Source organism: Mobula hypostoma, chromosome 27 (genome assembly GCF_963921235.1).
Source record: "Mobula hypostoma chromosome 27, sMobHyp1.1, whole genome shotgun sequence".
NCBI classification, from domain to species: domain Eukaryota; kingdom Metazoa; phylum Chordata; class Chondrichthyes; order Myliobatiformes; family Myliobatidae; genus Mobula; species Mobula hypostoma.
In genome coordinates, this window is record NC_086123.1 from 38,899,446 (window position 1) to 38,919,314 (window position 19,869).

The following is a 19,869-nucleotide window of genomic DNA, read 5'->3' on the forward strand; positions in this document are numbered from 1 at the left end:
ATCACTAGACCGAAGCCTTAACCACACGCCAACACGGCAATGTGAAATAGACTGTGGAATAGAGGTGTGACTCTCTCTCTGATCAATCCAATCACACTGCTCTACTGTATCAGTGTTGTTTGATTAGATTTACTGTACAACAAAACAGTGAAATTTGTTTGAGTTAATGATTAACACAGTCCGAGAACTTGCTGGATAAGGGTAGCCCGCAAGTGTTGCCATACTTCTGGCGCCAACATAGCAGGTCCACAACTGTCGAACCCTGACCCTTACCTTCATTTGCTGACACTGCATCAGGTCATGCAACAGACTCAGTGAAATTCTCATGCAAGCTGGTGAATGAGAGAAAAAAATGCCCAAATTTTGGTTCATGATGACAATCTCTTGTGTCTCACCATGAATTTATGTCCCTGCTGGCCATCCTCCATCTAGATGTAACCACACATTACAACAGTGCTGTACAGAGCAGCACCTCTGGAACGTGAGAGGAAACCCACAGGGTCACAGGGAGAACATACAAACTCTTTACAGAGTACAGTGGGAATTGAATCTCGATCTGACAGCTGGGGCTGTAAAGTGTTACGCTAACCACTACACTACCATACCGTACCCCCACCCCCGTGGGTGTTATTAGCAGCAGCTACAACTGTGGACAGAATTATTGAATCTCACCAAGGTTCAATGTTCCCTCTAACTCGTAATGCTTGTAATGACCACTGCACAAAAATCTTGTGCCGTGCAATTTTTTGCCCAGTGACATACCATGTGCACACTCAATATTATATTCATTTTAACAGCTAGCAAAACACTGTCAATAAGTACTTTGATTTCTCTTGTTCATCTGCACTCTCACAAAACACACATAGCAGGCCTGTAGTGGGTAATGAGGGATTTTTTTTGCCAAAGCTTTGCACACCTTCCATATGCGATTTGCTTTCTAAGTGACACTTTAAAACATCAAGTTTCCAAATATTACTCCACCTTTTCCCACTTGCAAATTCTCCAGCAATATCTGCATAGTGACAATACACACAGGTAACACCAGTTTCTGTATTGTACATATATATTTCTCGTAGCTGCATATTCCTGACCTTCAGAGCTTTCAGTGTAGCAGTTTCTATCGTTTCATAATCTATTGCACTTGAAATGAACTAGCAGTTGTTTTGCACTTCACGTCCTTTGCTTCTTTAGAATACGACAGTGAATCAATAATTTCTTCAATAAAAGCAGTATAAATAAGCCAGCTCTAAAATCTGCAGACAAATCACGTTGTCAACACAGTCTGTATCAGAAAATGGAAACTGAAATGTGATTGTGTACAATCGTGAATATATTTAACAAGCCTACGAGGGAGAGGGTGACAACCTTTTGTGTTCAGTTGAAATTCCTTTGTGTGCTCGTACCAAAAGATGCATGTGCTCGCACATGTACGCACATTACAGGGAAATTGAGTAGGTTGCTTGCTAGGTACTTCCAAACATGTTCTGGCTAAAGAGAGATTAAGTTGTACTTTTGCAGTTGTGCTAACGAGGTTTTAAGAAACAATTCCATATATGTTGTTATAGTCTGCCACACATTTCCAGAAAAATTGATAGAAGGAAGTCAACAGCAAAAAAATGGAGGAAATAAATTATAGACAAGCAAGACTAATCGGACAGCTCTTTCAAAGAGCTAGTATGGGACAATGGGCTGAAGGGATTTATCCTCCAAATTAAGCACAACTACTTCAGTGAATAACACTGGCATGAATGGTGCCAAGCCCAGCTGTGGAAGGAAAACGCCATCCCGTTAAAAACACCACCTCTGGGAGAGGAAGGATCTGACACCAAAAAGATGGGCTACATCTGGGAAAACTTGAATGACTGGCCCAGGACAGAGGATTCTGGCCAGCTGCTGTCAGCGACCTACACCCAGTAGGGTGACAGGCTTAAAATGAAGAAGGACTTCAGTGAATAATCTGATTGATTGTTTTTGTTACTGCTTTGACCTTGAGGAGTTACTGCTACAAAATAAATCCCCAAACGCAAGGTGTAAAGAAAGAGACATCTCCCTGGATTTACATCAGTCCTGTCCAGGTTCCAAAGGGAATTGAAAGTGTGATGTAGGCCGCTGTTGGCTTGCTGGATGTGCTCCATATACAGATCCCACTGGCAGGCCAGCTCTCTCCGATCCCGCACCTGTGAAGAAATAAATGAAAATGTCAAGGATTTGGTAAACGACAAGCTGCATTCAGGCAGGTTCTGGAGAGCAAGGTGTTGCTCTTACTGAATCTGATTTGGAGCAGTGGTACAGTAACATTCACCTTTGACCCTCTACATCAGGTCATGCAACTGGCTCAGTGGAATTCTCACGTGGGCTGGAGAACTAGATAAAAAATATGCCAACATTTGGTTCAAGTTAACAATCTCCTGTGTCTCACTATGAATTTATGTTCCTGTTTACCATCTCGTGCAGCTTTGTCCACCTAAATGTAACACCATATTCTGCATTTCCTTGGGAAACAAACAAGTGATCGAGTAAAGGAACAAAAACACTCATCCAGGAATATAAAATTGTGCAGAGACACAAGAGGCTGCAGACACTGGAGCCTATCAGTATTATACATTTATCTCAGCGTTATTTATTTACTCATTATTAAGACTTTTTAGTGTTTGCAGTTTGTCAGCCTTTGTTCAACTGCGAATGCCTGCAAGAAAATGAAAATGAATTTTGTGACATATACATACTTTGATAATAAAGTTATTTTGAACTTTTAAGCTTTGAACTGGAAGAGCAAACACAGCCAGAGGAACCCAACAGGTCAAGCAGCATCTGAGGAAGCAACAGGACAGTGGAGGGATGGGATGTTTCAGGTTGGGATGTTGCTGATCTTGATGAGGGAAATATACACGAGGATGATAGTGTCTTTTACTTATTCCTTTATGGATGACTGTCATGTCCAGCCCTTATTGTTCATGTCTAACCCCACTCAGTGGCCAGCAGAGTGGACCTGAACACCACAGCAGGTTTCTAGTACCACATCGATGAACTAAATGCCACCAATTGTTCAACCTAATTCTGAATGTATTTAATTATTTGAATCTAAGTTCTTCAGCAGTAGTTTTGAGATTGGAACTCGCATTTCTGGATACCTCTGCAACAAATTAATCACTGCAAAGTGAACCAATGGCAAACAAGAGAAAATCTGCAGATGCTGGAAATCTGAGCAACACACACACAATGCTGGAGGAACTCAGCAGGTTAGGCAGCATCCATGGAAGAGAGTACTGTCGATGTTTCAGGCCTAAATCTTGACTGTACACTTTTCCCCGATGCTGCCTGGCCAGCTGCAAAGTGAATGCAGTTCTGTGCAAATTTTGAAACCAAGAAACAAATCCAAAGTATTACCTGGTATATATGCTTACTGAATCCATTGTAAAATGTAAAGATGCCGATGAGTTGATCCAGAAACTGCTTACAGCTCTTATCGGGGACATCTAGGGCACATCCAAGAGCCTTTAATAGACCACAGCAAACATATACATTTAACAGAAATGATAAGCGTTGGGGTGGAAATTCTTAGCATAGATTTCTGATACAAATATAAAAAGAACATAGAACAGTTCAGCACAGTACTGGCCCTTCAGCCCACAATGTTGTGCCAGCCTTTCAACCGACTCCAGGGTCAATCTAACCCTTCCCTCCCGCATAGCCTCCATTTTTGTTTTATGCATATACCATACAAGAGTCTCTTTAAAGCTCCTAATGTATCTTCCTTTTACCACACTCCTGGCAGCAAGTTCCATGCCCCCACCACTCTCTGTGTAAAAGACCTACCTTTGACATTCTTCCTATACTTTTGTCACAAAAAACTGTGGGTCAATTGTTTAAGAAAAACAACCAGGTGGACTGAGTCACAAAAATAAATTGAGGTGTTTTTATTTACCTCAAAACAAGACAAAAACTGGAAAAGAAAATATATAACTACTAAGCCCCTCCCCCTAGACCAACCAAAAGCCTATTAACTCAATTATCCAATTAAAGATGGTATCCTCCACCATCAGCACACCTGTGCAGGTTGCTGTTGCCTCTAAATGAGACAGCTCCATGCAGCAGCTCTGTTTCAGACCCAGTGACAATTACTGCTGGCCATGTGCCGTCCGTAGTTAGTGAAGGGCCTTCATCACAACTTTCTTCCACAGATCTTAAAAGTTTTTCCCCCTCATGTTAGCCACTCCTGCCCTAGGAAAAAGTCACTGCTGTCCACTGTATGCATGATCCATGATACCTACCCAAAGATATTCCCCATCCACCTGAACAGCAAACTTCAGCTTTCGCAAGCGGATTAGCCTGGGTGGAGTTCCTGAGATCTCAGCAATGCAGCAGACTACTCCAGCGATCTGCCCACAGAGCAGCTCCTGTTGGTCAACACTAGTCTGCTCAAGAGACAGGAGAGAATGATTTGTATTTCTATAGCTACCTCAGAATGTTGTACAAGGCATGAAATAGCCTCAGCAAGCCCTCAGGGTGTAATAATGAACAAATATTTATCATCCCAAGTTAAAAATATTCACCATCATTCTGGGAAGAATCTCTTGGCTCTGCTTTGGAATAGTAAGAAGAGATTTTTTCCACTTTCATTCCAGAAAGCAGCGTTAAGTATAATCGTACAGGCTGTTTGGCCCGTCTAATCCATGGTTATCATGGTGCCACCAAGCTAGTTCCATTTGTTTGGGCTTGGCCCTTTTTGCTCCAGACTGCCGCTCTCCAAATGTTTTTTTTAAGTGCAGTTATTGTAGCTGTCTCAGCCACCTTCCTGGGCAGCTTATTCCATATACTCACCATTCAGTGTGAAAAATTTGCCCCTCGGTTCCCTTTTAAATCTTTCCCCTCTCATCCTAAATCTACATCCCATAGTTTTGAACTCTCTTACACAGGGGAAGTGACTGTAACGGAGTTCACACTTTTGCAGAATTCCATCTGGTGTTACCTCCAATTTTATTAATTATGCTACCAATATATTATCCAAATCATGACAGTGTCAGGTCTCTCGTCTGAGTGCTACTGGTGCCATGTAACCCAGTACTACCTGTCGCATGGTCGGGTGGTCGGCGACTAAACCGGCTCCCCCACCAGGCTTGCCTGGTGAGGAGGGTGGCTAGACACCCTGCAGGACGAAAAACAAGACCTGTCAAAGGGCGGATGAACCCTCTCGTAAGGTCAACGGCCATCTGGCAAACACGTGCCGTGAAGCGCGGAAAGGGCATCCCTTGCATCGAAGCTTGGTCTGGCCATTCACTGTAACAGAACTTCCCCCAGCCGTCTTGGACCCCACCATGCCACTGGATCCGGGAGGGGATGTCAAGAGGGTAGGTCTGGACCTGTGCAACCCCCTACTCACCTAAAATCCACTCACACACACGCTGTTCCTTTCTGAGGAGTGGGGTATCCTCACAAACCCACTAACTGACTGAAAGGAACCATCATCATCCTATGGGGGAGGGAGGGGGGGAAAGAGATAGGGAGAGGGGGAGGGGGGGGGGAGGATCCAAATCATGAACTAGAGAACTCATCTCCAATCCCTGAGGCTTCTAACCTGAACGAATTGACAATAAACTGGACTGGTCAAAGAACACTGAGGCTGTCTACAAGAAGGGTCAGAGCCGTCTCTATTTCCTGAGGAGACTGAGGTCCTTTAACATCTGCTGGACGATGCTGAGGATGTTCTATGAGTCTGTGGTGGCCAGTGCTATCATGTTTGCTGGGGCAGCAGGCTGAGGGTAGCAGACACCAACAGAACCAACAAACTCATTCGTAAGGCCAGGGATGTTGTGGGGATGGAACTGGACTCTCTCACGGTGGTGTCTGAAAAGAGGATGCTGTCTAAGTTGCATGCCATCTTGGTCAATGTCTCCCATCCACTATATAATGGACTGGGTGGGCACAGGAGTATATTCAGCCAGAGACTCTTTCCACCGAGATGCAGCACAGAGCGTCATAGGAAGTCATTCCTGCCTGTGGCCATCAAACTTTACAACTCCTCCCTTGAAAGGTCAGACACCCTGAGCCAATAGGCTGGTCCTGGACTTATTTCATAATTTACTGGCATAAGTTACATATTACTATTTAACTATTTATGGTTCTATTACTATTTATTATTTATGATGCAACTGTAACGAAAACCAATTTTCCCCAGAATCAGTAAAGTACGACTATGACTATGAAAAGCAAGCCCCTGCCCAAACCCAACTGGCTAACTCACTCTGGGTCCATGTGTTCTAACCTTGCAGACCATCTGGAAGCCTTGCTAAAGAAATGTAGACCACTAGTTGCAAAGCTTGTAAAGATATTCACAAATCTCAACAACAATGCAAAACACTTAATAACAAATAATGTTCGGTGCATCTGAAATAAGAATCAGCCTCTTTACCCTCCTTGCCCACATCCTCTTTCCTTGAAACACAGATCTCACCTGTGAGGGAAAAAAGTAATAGATCCCGGAACTCGTTGGGTCACCTTCTTCTTTAACCTTTGACGAGTCATAAAGGAACAAATATCTGCACCTGAAGTAAATGAAAAAATTAAAAGGACAAAGGACATTAGGTATTTGAGGAGGTTTGGTTTCTTAACTAAACCACTCGAAAACTTCTACAAATGTACCACGGAGAGCATTCTGACCAGCTGCATCACCTTCTGGTACTGGGTGGGTGGGTGGGTGGGTGGGAGGGCTACTGCACAGGATCAAAATAAGTTGAAGAAAGTTGTAAAATTAGTCCGGTCCATGTGGGTACCAGCCTCCATAGGATCCATAGAACGTAGAATAGTACAGCACAGTACAGGCCCTTCGGCCCACAATGTTGTGCCGACTGTCAAACCCTGTCTCTCATATAACCCCCCACCTTAAATTCCTCCATATACCAGTCTAGTAGTCTCTTAAACTTCACTAGTGTATCTGCCTCCACCGCTGACTCAGGCAGTGCATTCCACACACCAACCACTCTCTGAGTAAAAATCCTTCCTCTAATATCCCCCTTGAACTTCCCACCCCTTACCTTAAAGCCATGTCCTCTTGTACTGAGCAGTGGTGCCCTGGGGAAGAGGTGCTGGCTATCCACTCTATCTATTCCTCTTATTATCTTGTACACCTCTCATGTCTCCTCTCATCCTCCTTCTCTCCAAAGAGTAAAGCCCTAGGCTCCCTTAATCTCTGATCATAATGCATACTCTCTGAACCAAGCAGCATCCTGGTAAGTCTCCTCTGTACCCTTTCCAATGCTTCCACATCCTTCCTATAGGGAGGTGACCAGAACTGGACACAGTACTCCAAGTGTGGCCTAACCAGAGTTTTATAGAGCTGCATCATTACATCGCAGCTCTTAAACTCTATCCCTCGACTTATGAAAGCTAACACCCCATAAGCTTTCTTAACCACCTTATCCATCTGTGAGGCAACTTTCAGGGACCTGTGGACATGTACCCCGAGATCCCTCTGCTCCTCCACACTACCAAGTATCCTGCCATTTACTTTGTACTCTGCCTTGGAGTTTGTCCTTCCAAAGTGTACCACCTCACACTTCTCCAGGTTGAACTCCATCTGCCACTTCTCAGCCCACTTCTGCATCCTATCAATGTCTCTCTGCAATCTTTGACAATCCTCTACACTATCTACAACACCACCAACCTTTGTGTCGTCTGCAAACTTCCCAACCCACCCTTCTACCCACACAACCAGGTCGTTAATAAAAATCACGAAAAGTAGAGGTCCCAGAGCAGATCCTTGTGGGACACCACTAGTCACAACCCTCCAATCCGAATGTACTCCCTCCACCACGACCCTCTGCCTTCTTCAGGCAAGCCAATTCTGAATCCACCTGGCCAAACTTCCCTGGATCCCATGCCTTCTGACTTTCTGAATAAGCCTACCACGTGGAACCTTGTCAAATGCCTTACTAAAATCCATATATATCCACTGCACTACCCTCATCTATATGCCTGGTCACCTCCTCAAAGAACTCTATCAAGCTTGTTAGACACGATCTGCCCTTCACAAAGCCATGCTGACTGTCCCTGATCAGACCATGATTCTCTAAATGCCTATAGATCCTATCTCTAAGAATCTTTTCCAACAGCTTTCCCACCACAGACGTAAGGCTCACTGGTCTATAATCACCCGGACTATCCCTACTACCTTTTTTGAACAAGGGGACAACATTCACCTCCCTCCAATCCTCCGGTACCATTTCCGTGGACAACCAGGACATAACGATCCTAGCCAGAGGCTCAGCAATCTCTTCTCTCGCCTCGCGGAGAAGCCTAGGGAATATTCCGTCAGGCCCCGGGGACTTATCTGTCCGAATGTATTTTAACAACTCCAACACCTCCTCTCCCTTAATATCAACATGCTCCAGAACATCAACCTCACTCATATTGTCCTCGCCATCATCAAGTTCCCTCTTATTGGTGAATACCGAAGAGAAGTATTCATTGAGGACCTCGCTCACTTCCACAGCCTCCAGGCACATCTTCCCACCTTTATCTCTAATTGGTCCTACCTTCACTCCTGTCATCCTTTTCTTCTTCACATAATTGAAGAATGCCTTGGGGTTTTTCTTTACCCTACTCGCCAAGGCCTTCTCATGCCCCCTTCTTGCTCTCCTCAGCCCCTTCTTAAGCTCCTTTCTTGCTTACCTATATTCCTCAATAGACCCATCTGATCCTTGCTTCCTAAACCTCATGTATGCTGCCTTCTTCCACCTGACTAGATTTTCCACCTCACTTGTCACCCATGGTTCCTTCACCCGACTATTCTTTATCTTCCTCACCGGGACACTTTTTTTCCCTAACATCCCGCAAGATATCTCTAAACATCGACCACATGTCCATAGTACATTTCCCTGCAAAAACATCATCCCAATTCACACCCGCAAGTTCTAGCCTAATAGCCTCATAATTTGCCTTTCCCTAATTAAAATTTTCCTGTCCTCTCTGATTCTATCCTTTTCCATGATAATGCTAAGGGCCAGGGAGCGGTGGTCACTGTCCCCCAGATGCTCACCCACTGAGAGATCTGTGACCTGACCCGGTTCATTACCTCGTTCTAGATCTAGTATGACATTCCCCCTGGTTGGCCTGTCCACATACTGTGACAGGAATCCATCCTGGACACGCTTAACTAACTCTGCCCCAACTAAACCCTTGGAACTAATCAGGTGCCAATCAATATTAGGGAAGTTAAAGTCACCCATGATAACAACCCTGTTATTTTTGCACCTTTCCAAAATCTGCCTCCCAATCTGCTCCTCTGTATCTCTGCTGCTACCAGGGGGCCTATAGAATACCCCCAATAGAGTAACTGCTCCCTTCCTGCTCCTGACTTCCACCCATATTGACTCAAAAGAGGATCCTGCTACATTACCCACCCTTTCTGTAGCTGTAATAGTATCCCTGACCAGTAATGACACCCCTCCTCCCCTTTTTCCACCCTCTCTATCCCTTTTAAAGCACTGAAATCCAGGAATATTGAGAATCCATTCCTGCCCTGGTGCCAGCCAAGTCTCTGTAATGGCCACTACATCATAATTCCATGTATGTATCCAAGCTCTCAGTTCGTCACCTTTGTTCCTGATGCTTCTTGCATTGAGGTACACACATTTCAGCCCTTCTACCTTACTGTCTTTACACTGTTTATTCTGCTTCTCTTTCCTCAAAGCCTCTCTGTATGTTAGATCTGGCTTTACTCCATGCACTTCTTTCACTGCTCTATCGCTCTGGGTCCCATCCCCCTCGCAAATCAGTTTAAGTCCTCCCGAACCATGCTACCAAACCTACCTGCAAGGATGTTGCTCCCCCTCGAGTTCAGGTGCAACCCATCCAATCTGTACAGATCCCACCTTCCCCAGAAGAGATCCCAATGATCTAAAAATCTAAAACCCTGCTCGCTGCACCAATTCCTCAGACACGCATTCAACTGCCATCACCTCCAATTCTTACCATCACTGTCACGTAGCACTGGCAGCAATCCTGAGACCGCCACCCTTGAGGTCCTGTTCTTCAGCCTTCTGCCTTGTTCCCGAAACTCACACTTCAGGACCTCATCTCTCTTCCTGCTTATGTCGTTGGTCCCAACATGTATCACAACTTCTGGTTGCGTTCCCTCTCGTACCAGGATGTCGTGCACCCAGTCAGAGACATCCCGGACCCTGGCACCCGGGAGGCAACAAACCATGCGGGTGTCCTTCTCACGTCCACAAAATCTCCTGTCTGCTCCCCTGACTATAGAGTCTCCAATGACGACAGCTCTCCTCTTCTCAGTCCCACCCTTCTGCACCACAGGGTCAGACTCAGTGCCGGAGGCCCTGCCACCGTGGCTCACACCTGGTCGGTTGTCCCCGCCAACAGTATCCAGGACGGTAAACTTATTGTTCAGGGGAATGGCTACAGGGGTGCTCTGCACTACCTGTCTGCTCACCTTCGCTTTCCCCGCTCTGACTGTCACCCAACGACCTGCTTCCGACAGCCTAGGTGTGACTACCTCCCTATAGCTCTCATCTATGACTGCCTCATTTTCCCTTATGAATCGAAGGTCATCCAGCTGCTGCTCCAGATTCCTTACACAGACTTCCAGATCGCCCAGCCGTATGCACTTCTGGCAGATGTGACTCTGCGGGAGAGGGGAGGTCCCCCAAGACGGCCACATCTCACATGAGAGGCATATCACCGTCTCAGGAGACATTGTAAAAACTAACTGTGAGCTAGCTTGTCCTCCGCCTCTTCTCGTCGAAGCCTCTCGAGTCAAAGCCATGACATCTGGTTGACAGATTAGTGTGGAACACCAACACAGAGGCTATGTACAAGGAAGGCCAGAATCACCTCTACTTCCTGAGGAGACTGAGGTCCTTTGGATTATGCAGGCCTCTTCTTCACATATTCTACTAGTCTGTTGTCACCAGTACAGGCTTCTTTGCAGTGGTCTGTTGGAGCAATGGCATCAACACGGGTGATGCCAACAGGCTCAATAAACTGATTAGAAAGCCTGGCTCTGTTATAGGAGTCAAACTGGACACACTGGAGGCTGTGGTAGAACAAAGCATCCTACGAAAAATCCTGGCCATTCTGGACAATGTTTCTCACCCTCTGCATTCCACCTTGGCCGAACAGCGTCGCACTTTTAGTAATAGACTAAGACAACTGCGCTGCCTCAAAGCATGAAACATGAGGTCATTCTTACTCTTGGCTATTACACTCATTTATAATAAGTCTGCCTATAGCCAGGGAAGTGATGACCCCTTCCTGTTAGAGGTAACTTATCTTTCTTACTTCTCTTCTATTATTTGTATAACCCTCCACACTATCCACAACACCCACAATCCTTGTGTTATCAGCAAATTTACTAATGCATCCCTCCACTTTCTCATCCAGGTTATTTATAAGAATCACAAAGAGAAGATGTCCCAGTACAGATCCCTGAGGGACACCACTGGTCACTGACCTCCATGTAGAATATGACCCGTCTTATGTGGGCAAGCCAATTCGGGATCCACAAAGCAAGGTCCCCTTGGATCCCATGCCTCCTTACTTTCTCAATAAGCCTTGCATGGGGTATCTTGTCAAATGCCTTGCTGAAATCCATATACACTACATCTACTGCTCTACCTTCATTAATGTGTTTAGTCACATCCTCAAAAATTTCAATCAGGCTTGTAAGGCACGACCTGCCTTTGACAAAGCTATGCTGACAATTCCTAATCATATTATGCCTCTCCAAATGTTTATAAATCCTACCTCTCAGGATCTTTTCCATCAACTTACCAACCACTGAAGTAAAACTCACTGGTCTATAATTTCCTGGGCTTTCTCTGCTCCCTTTCTTAAATAAGAGAATAACATCTGCAACCATCCAATCCTCTGGAACCTTTTGCATCCGCACTGATGATGCAAAGATCACTGCCAGAGGATCAGCAATCTCCTCCCTCGCCTCCCACAGTAGGCTGAGGTATAACTCTTCCGGTCCCAGTGACTTATCCAACTTGATGCTTTCCAAAAGCTCCAGCACATCATCTTTCTTAATGTCTATATGCTCAAGCTTTTCAGTCCACTGTAAATCATCCCTACAGTCGCCAATGTCCTTTTCCATAGTGAATACTGAAGCAAAGTATTCAAGTACCTCCGCTACCTCCTCTGGTTCCATACACACTTTTCCACTATCACACTTGATTGGTCCTATTCTCTCACGTCTTATCCTCTTGCTCTTAAGCTCTTTCCTGCTAGCCTTATAATCTTCTAGATCTCTATCATTACCTAGTTTTTTGAACCTTTCATAAGCTTTTCTTTTCTTCTTGACTAGATTTTCAACTGCCTTTGTACACCACTGTTTCTGTATCCTACCATCCTTTCCGTCTCATTGGAATGCACCTATGCAGAACATCATGCAAATGTCCCCTGAACATTTGCCAAACTTCTGCAGTACATTTCCCTGAGAATATCTGTTCCCAATTTGTGCTTCCAAGTTCTTGCCTGATAAATTCATATTTCCCCTTACTCCAATTAAACGCTTTCCTAACTTGTCTGTTCTTATCCATCTCCAATGCTATGGTAAAGGAGATAGAATTATGATCACTATCTCCAGAATGCTCTCCCACTGAGAGATCTGACACCTGACCAGGTTCATTTCCCAATACCAGATCGAGTACGGCCTGAACACACCTAACAAACTCCACCTCATCTAAAGCCCTTGCTCTAGGGAGATGCCAATCGATATTTGGGAAATTAAAATCTCCCACCAGGACAACCTGTTATTGTTACACCTTTCCAGAATCTGTCTCCCTATCTGCTCCTCGATGTCCCTGCTACTATTGGGTGGTCTATAAAAACACCCAGTAGAATTATTGACCCTTTACTGTTCCTAACTTCTACCCACAGAGACTCAGTAGACAATCCATCCATGACTTCCTCCTTTTCTGCAGCTGTGTCGCTATCTCTGATCAGCAGTGCCATGCCCCCACCTCTTTTGCCTTCTCCCTGTCCTTTCTGAAACATCTAAAGCCGGGCACTCGAAGTAACCATTCCTACCCCTGAGCCATCCAAGTCTCTGTAATGGCCACAATATCATAGCTCCAAGTACTGATCCACGCTCTGTATAGACACACACAAAACACACACACAAAAAATGTAACTCAGTTTTTTCTATATTTATTTATCATGTACTTCATTGTACTGCTGCTGTAAAGTTAACAAACTTCACAACAAATGATATTAAATCTGATTTTGATTCTGAACTGGACCGATGTTGATGATTATGCCACTAATTATAAATACAGGCCTACGTTGTGGCCTGAAGTACTCATTTCAGAAACTGCTCCCACAAATTTGGAGAACAGCCTAGGACTTCATTTTCTTCCTGTGGTTCAGATGTTGTGTTTTTCTATATGAGGAGAGAGATTAGTGCCAGGGATTTGTATATTATTAACAATCCACCATGAATACCAACTGAGAAATACACTTTATTATGTATGGGAGTGGAATACAGCGTGCTCTTCTGCTGCTATAGCCCATCCACTTCAAAGTTTGACATGTTGTGTTGTGACGAGAATACACATAAAATTAAGATGTTTGCTGGCCTGGGTTAGCATCAGTGACATCAGCAGTTGGTCTGCCACCTGTCTTCAAGAGAGAGATAAGGGACACAATGAAACAGCACCTGGAGATGTGTAGAGAGCTGTCTGGAGCGGCTCACCCTTTGAACCCTGAACTGTTTTGAAGTGATGGACAGGTGATACCCCAGCAGGGGGATAAAAAGGGGCAGGTTCGCTAAGGCAGGACACACGCCACCCGAGGTAACGAGACCCTGGAAGCGGTACGCTTCTCACGAGTCGGTGGGAAGTATCAGACAACGGCCAGGGTGGAAAGGTACGATCAGCGGGAACCTGGTGTGTGTCCGCCCTTGCCTGGGTGCCGGGTTCACTGCAGAGGATCGACCGCATCTGGAGGAGGGGTCACAGTCGGTGACCTCAGGTGACATCACCAAGGACCCGCCCAAAAGCTGCTTGTGAGCAATCTCGCCGGTCTGTGAGTGAAGCAGTGTCTGAATGATCAGTTGTTCCTGTTCTCTCTCTCTCTCCCCCTCACGTTGTCCATCGCCATGGCAACGATTACTGCGAACTGAACTTTGAGTCACTTTGAAATTTGGTCATTTACCCCTAGACAACGATAGAGCTTGATTGATGCTGTTATCTTAATTCTGTGCACATGTGTGTTTATCATCGCTGAACTGTTGCATTTATTATCCTTTCGATTACTGTGTTGCTTGTTTCTTTAATAAAACTTTCTTAGTTCTAGTACTCCAGACTCCAACTGAGTGATCCATTTCTGCTGGTTTGGCAACCCAGTTACGGGGTACGTAACAGTGTGTTCAGAGATGCTCTTCTGTACACCAGTGTCATAATGCGTGGTTGTTTGCGTTACTGTCACCTTCTTGTCAACTTGAAACAATCTGGCCATTCTCCTCTGACAGAATTACCACACACTGGATATTTGTTTGTTTCTCGTACCATTCTCTGTAAACTTTAGAGATTGTTGTGTGTAAAAATCCCTGGAAATTAGACAACTTAATATAAAGGAACCCTTAGGAGGCAGTGATCATAATATGATTGAATTCATATTGCAATTTGAGAGGGAGAAGCATAACTCACATGTATCAGTATCTCCAGGGAATAAAGGGAATTACAGAGGCACGAGAGTGGAGTTTGCTCGGTGGATCGGAGGAGGATACGGGTGGGGATGACAGCAGAACAGAGGTGGCTGAAGTTTCTGGGAGTAGTTCACAAGGCACAGGGTGGATATGTCCCACAGAAGAAGTAGTTCTCAAATGGCAGTGGTAAGCAACCGAGGCTGACAAGTTAAAGACTCTATGAAGGCCAAGGAAAGGGCATATACGTTAGCAAAAGTGAGTGGGAAGTTGGATGATTGGGAAGCTTTTAAAATCCAACTAAAGACAAGAAAAAAAACTATAAGAAGGGAAAAGATTAAATATGAGGGCAAACTAGCCAATAATATCAAGCAGGAAGTTTTATTTTCAGTTATATAAAGGATAAAAGGGAAGTGAGAGTTGATATTCGACCACTGGTGCTGGTGAGGGAGTAATGGGTGACAAAGAAACAGCAGGTGAACTTGATAAGAACTTTGCTTCAATCTTTATTGTGGAAGACACTAGCTGTGTGCCAGAGGTCCGTGAGAGTCAGGGAGCAGGAGTGAGTGCCATTGCTATTACAAAGGAAAAAGTACTAGGCAAACTCAAAGGTCTTGAAGTAGATAAGTCACCAAGACCAGATGGACTACAGCCCAGAGTCCTGAGAGAGGTTGCTGAAGAAATAACAGATGCATTGGTTATAATCTTTCAAAAAAATCACTTGATGGCATGGTTCCAGAGGACTGGAAGATTGCAAATGTCACTCCACTCTTTAAGAAGGAAAAGAGAGGAAATTATAGGCTAGTTAGTCTAACCTCAGTGGCTGGGAAAGTGTTGGAGTCTAAATAAGGCTGAGATTTCAAGGTACTTGGAGACTAATGATAAAATAAGTCCAAGTCAGCATGGTTGCTGTAAAGGGAAATCTTGCCTAACAAATCTGTCAGAGTTCTTCGAGGAAGTAACAAGCAGAGTGGACAAAGAAAAGGCAATGGATCTCATTTACTTGGATTTTCAGAAGGGATTTGACAAGATGCCTCACATATAACAATACAGCACGGAAACAGGCCATCTCGGCCCTTCCAGTCTGTGCCGAACTCTTACTCTCACCTCGTCCCACTGACTTGCACTCAGCCCATAAATCTCCATTCCTTTCCTGTTCATATATCTATCCAATTTAACTTTAAACAACAACATCGAACCTGCCTCAACCACTTCTGCTGGAAGCTCGTTCCACACAGCTACCACTCTCTGAGTAAAGAAGTTCCCCCTCATGTTACCCCTAAACTTTTGTCCTTTAACTCTCAACTCATGTCCTCTTGTTCGAATCTCCCCCACTCTCAATGGAAAAAGCCTATCCACGTCAACTCTATCAATCCCCCTCATAATTTTAAACACCTCTATCAAGTCCCCCCTCAACCTTCTATGCTCCAAAGAATAAAGACCCAACTTGTTCAACCTTTCTCTGTAACTTAGGAGATGAAACCCAGGTAACATTCTAGTAAATCTTTTCTGTACTCTCTCTATTTTGTTGACATCTTTCCTATAATTCGGTGACCAGAACTGTACACAATACTCCAAATTTGGCCTCACCAATGCCTTGTACAATTTTAACATTACATCCCAACTCCTATACTCAATGCTCTGATTTATGAAGGCCAGCATACCAAAAGCTTTCTTCACCACCCTATCCACATGAGATTCCACCTTCAGGGAACTATGCACCATTATTCCTAGATCCTTCTGTTCTACTGCATTCTTCAATGCCCTACCATTTACCATGTACGTCCTATTTTGATTAATCCTACCAAAATGTAGCACCTCACATTTATCAGCATTAAACTCCATCTGCCATCTTTCAGCCCACTCTTCTAACTGGCCTAAATCTCTCTGCAAGCTTTGAAAACCTACTTCATTATTCACAATGCCACCTATCTTAGTATCATCTGCATACTTACTAATCCAATTTACCACCCCATCATCCAGATCATTAATGTATATGACAAACAACTTTGGACCCAGTACAGATCCCCGAGGCACACCGCTAGTCATCAGCCTCCAATCTGACAAACAGTTATCCACCACTACTCTCTGGCGTCTCCCATCTTGCTGAATCCATTTTACTACTTCCATATTAATGCCTAACGACCGAACCTTCCTAACTAACCTTCCGTGTGGAACCTTGTCAAAGGCCTTACTGAAGTCCATACAGACAACATCCACCGCTTTACCCTCGTCAACTTTCCTAGTAACCTCATCAAAAAATTCAATAAGGTTTGTCAAACATGACCTTCCACGCACAAATCCATGTTGACTGTTCCTAATCAGACCCTGTCTATCTAAATAATTAGATATACCATCTCTAAGAATACTTCCCATCAATTTACCCACCACTGACGTCAAACTCACAGGCCGATAATTGTCAGGTTTACTCTTAGAACCCTTTTTAAACAATGGAGCCACATAAGCAATACGCCAATCCTTCGGCACCATCCCCGTTTCTAATGATATTTGAAATATTTCTGTCAGAGCCCCTGCAATTTCCACACTAACTTCCCTCAAGGGCCTAGGGAATATCTTGTCCGGACCCAGAGACTTATCCACTTAAAAGCACCAGTACTCCCTCTTCGTTGATTGTCATACTTTCCATAACTACCCTTGTTTCCTTTACCTTACACAATTCAATATCCTTTTCCCTAGTGAATACTGAAGAAAAGAAATTGTTCAAAATCTCCCCCATCTCTTTTGGCTCCGCACATAGCCATCCACTTTGATTCTCCAAGAGACCAATTTTATCCCTCACTATCCTTTTGCCACTAACATAACTGAAGAAACCCTTTGGATTTATTTTCACCTTACTTGCCAAAGCAGCCTCGTATCTTCTTTTAGCTTTTCTAATTTCTTTCTTAAGATTCTTTTTACATTCTTTATATTCCTCGAGCACCTCATTAACTCCAAGCTGCCTATATTTATTAAAGATCCCTCTCTTTTTCCAAACCAAGTTTCCAATATCTCTTGAAAACCATGGCACTCTCAAACTTTTAACCTTTCCTTTCAACCTAACAGGAACATAAAGATCCTGTAGCCTCAAAATTTCACCTTTAAATGACCTCCATTTCTCTATTACATCCTTCCCATAAAACAAATTGTCACATGATGTACTTTACAAGATAAAATTCTATGGCATTACAGGAAAGATACTGGCATGGATAGCAGAATGGCTGACAGACAGGAGGCTGTGAGTGGAAATAAAGGGGGCCTTTTCTGGCTGCCAGCGACTAGTGGTGCTCTTCATGGGTCAGTATTGGGACTGCTACATTTCACATTGTCAATGATTTAGATAGTGGAATTTGTGGCAAAGTTTCTAGATGATACAAAGATAGGTGGAGGGGTAGGTGGTGTTGAGGAAGTAATGCGATTGCAGCAGGACTTAGACAAATTGGAAGAATGAGCAAAAAAGTGGCAGGTGGAATATAGTGTTGGGAAATGTATGAAAATGCATTTTGGTAAAAGGAACAATAGTGTGGACTATTATCTAAATGGGGAGAAGGTTCAAACATCAGAAGTGCAGAAGGACTTAGGAGTCTTCGTGCAAGACTCCCAGAAGGTTAATTCACAGGTTGAGTCTGTGGTCAAGGAGGCAAATGCAATGTTGGCATTTATTTCAAGGGGTATAGAATATAAAAACAAGGAGATAATGCTGAGGTTTTACAAGTCAGGCCGCACTCAGAATATGGCAACAATTTTGGGCTGCTTACCTCAGAAAGGATGTGTTGTCATTGGAGAGATTTCCGAGGAGATTCATGAGAATGATTTTGGGAATGAAGAAGTTAACATATGACAAGTGTTTCGCAGCTTTGGGCATGTATTCACTGGAAGTTAGAAGAATGTGTGGGTATCTCATTGAAACAGACTGAATGTTGAAAGGACGAGATAAGGTGGATGTGGAGAGAATGTTTCCTATTGGTGGGGGTATCCAGAACTAGAAGGCACAGCCTCAAAACTGAGGGATGACTTTTTAGAACAGAGGTAAGGAGGAATTTTTTTAGCGAAAGAGTGGTGAATCTGCGGAATGCTCTGCCATAGACTGCGGTGAAGGCCGTCCATGGGTATATTCAAAGCAGTGGTTGATAGATTCCTGATTAATTGGGCATCAAGGGATATGGTGAAAGGGCAGATATATGGGATTGAATGGGATCCGGGATCAGCCATGATGAAATGGCGGAGCGGACTCGATGAGCTGAATGACCTAATTCTGATCCTATGGAAATCAGCAGTTTCTGAGACACTCAAAACACCCCATTTGCACTAACAATCATTCCATGGGAAAAGTGACTTAGATCACATTTCTTCCCCATTAGATACTTGCATTAATGGGCAGGTCTATCAGTTTACCAAATAAAGTGGCAGCAGAGGTCATACTTCTGTCTCGAGCCAAAGTGTTTGTGCTATCACAGGAAGGCAAAGCTTACTGCAATAAGATGGATTATTACATTTATACTGGGAGTTCTTGGACTCCTGGAGAATGGTAAACCTGACTTCACGTAGACATTTGTAAAAGTGGCACGGCAGTGTAGCAGTTAGCCGAACACTCTGGAACACCAATGGTCGGAAGACTGACATTCATTTCCCGCCTCTGTCCATAAGGAGTTTATACATTCTCCTCAATGACCACATGGGTTTCCTCCAGGTGCTCCGGTTTCCTTGCATATGCCAAAGATGTATAGGTTAGGGTTTGTAACTTGTGGGTATGCTATAAGACCATATGACCATAAGATATAGGAGCAGAATTAGGCCATTTGGCCTGTCGAGACCGCTCCACCATTTCATCATGGCCTATCCATTTTCCCTCTCAGCCCCAATCTCCTGCCTTCTCCCCATTCCCTTCCTGTCCTGACCAATCAAGAAGCAATCTCTGCCTTAAATATACTTAAAGACTTGGCCTTCACAGCCGCTGTGGCAACAAATTACACAAATTTACCACTCTCTGGCTAAAGAAATTCCTCATCTCTGTTCTAAGTAGATGTCCCTCTATTCTGAGGCTGTGTCCTCTGGTATTAGACTCTCCAACCACAGGAAAATCCTCTCCACATCCACTCTGTGAAGGCCTTTCACTATTTGTTAAGTTTCATTCAGGTCACTATTCATTCTTCTGAATTCTAGTGAATACTGGCCCAGAGCCATCAAGCGCTTTTCATTTGACAAGCCGT

General features: G+C 44.2%; 1 protein-coding gene across 1 annotated transcript in view; it reads right to left on the minus strand.

The window, feature by feature from the left end:
• Positions 1-19,869, minus strand: part of hps4 (HPS4 biogenesis of lysosomal organelles complex 3 subunit 2) — a 77,739-nt gene that overhangs the window by 36,768 nt on the left and 21,102 nt on the right. Inside the window, exons 2-5 of the mRNA XM_063034637.1 lie at positions 6,452-6,542; positions 4,272-4,415; positions 3,388-3,495; positions 2,061-2,177 (exon numbers count right to left, since the gene is read on the minus strand). Of these exons, the coding sequence (XP_062890707.1) occupies positions 2,061-2,177; positions 3,388-3,495; positions 4,272-4,415; positions 6,452-6,542 (460 nt within the window). The remainder of the gene's footprint in view (positions 1-2,060; positions 2,178-3,387; positions 3,496-4,271; positions 4,416-6,451; positions 6,543-19,869) is intronic.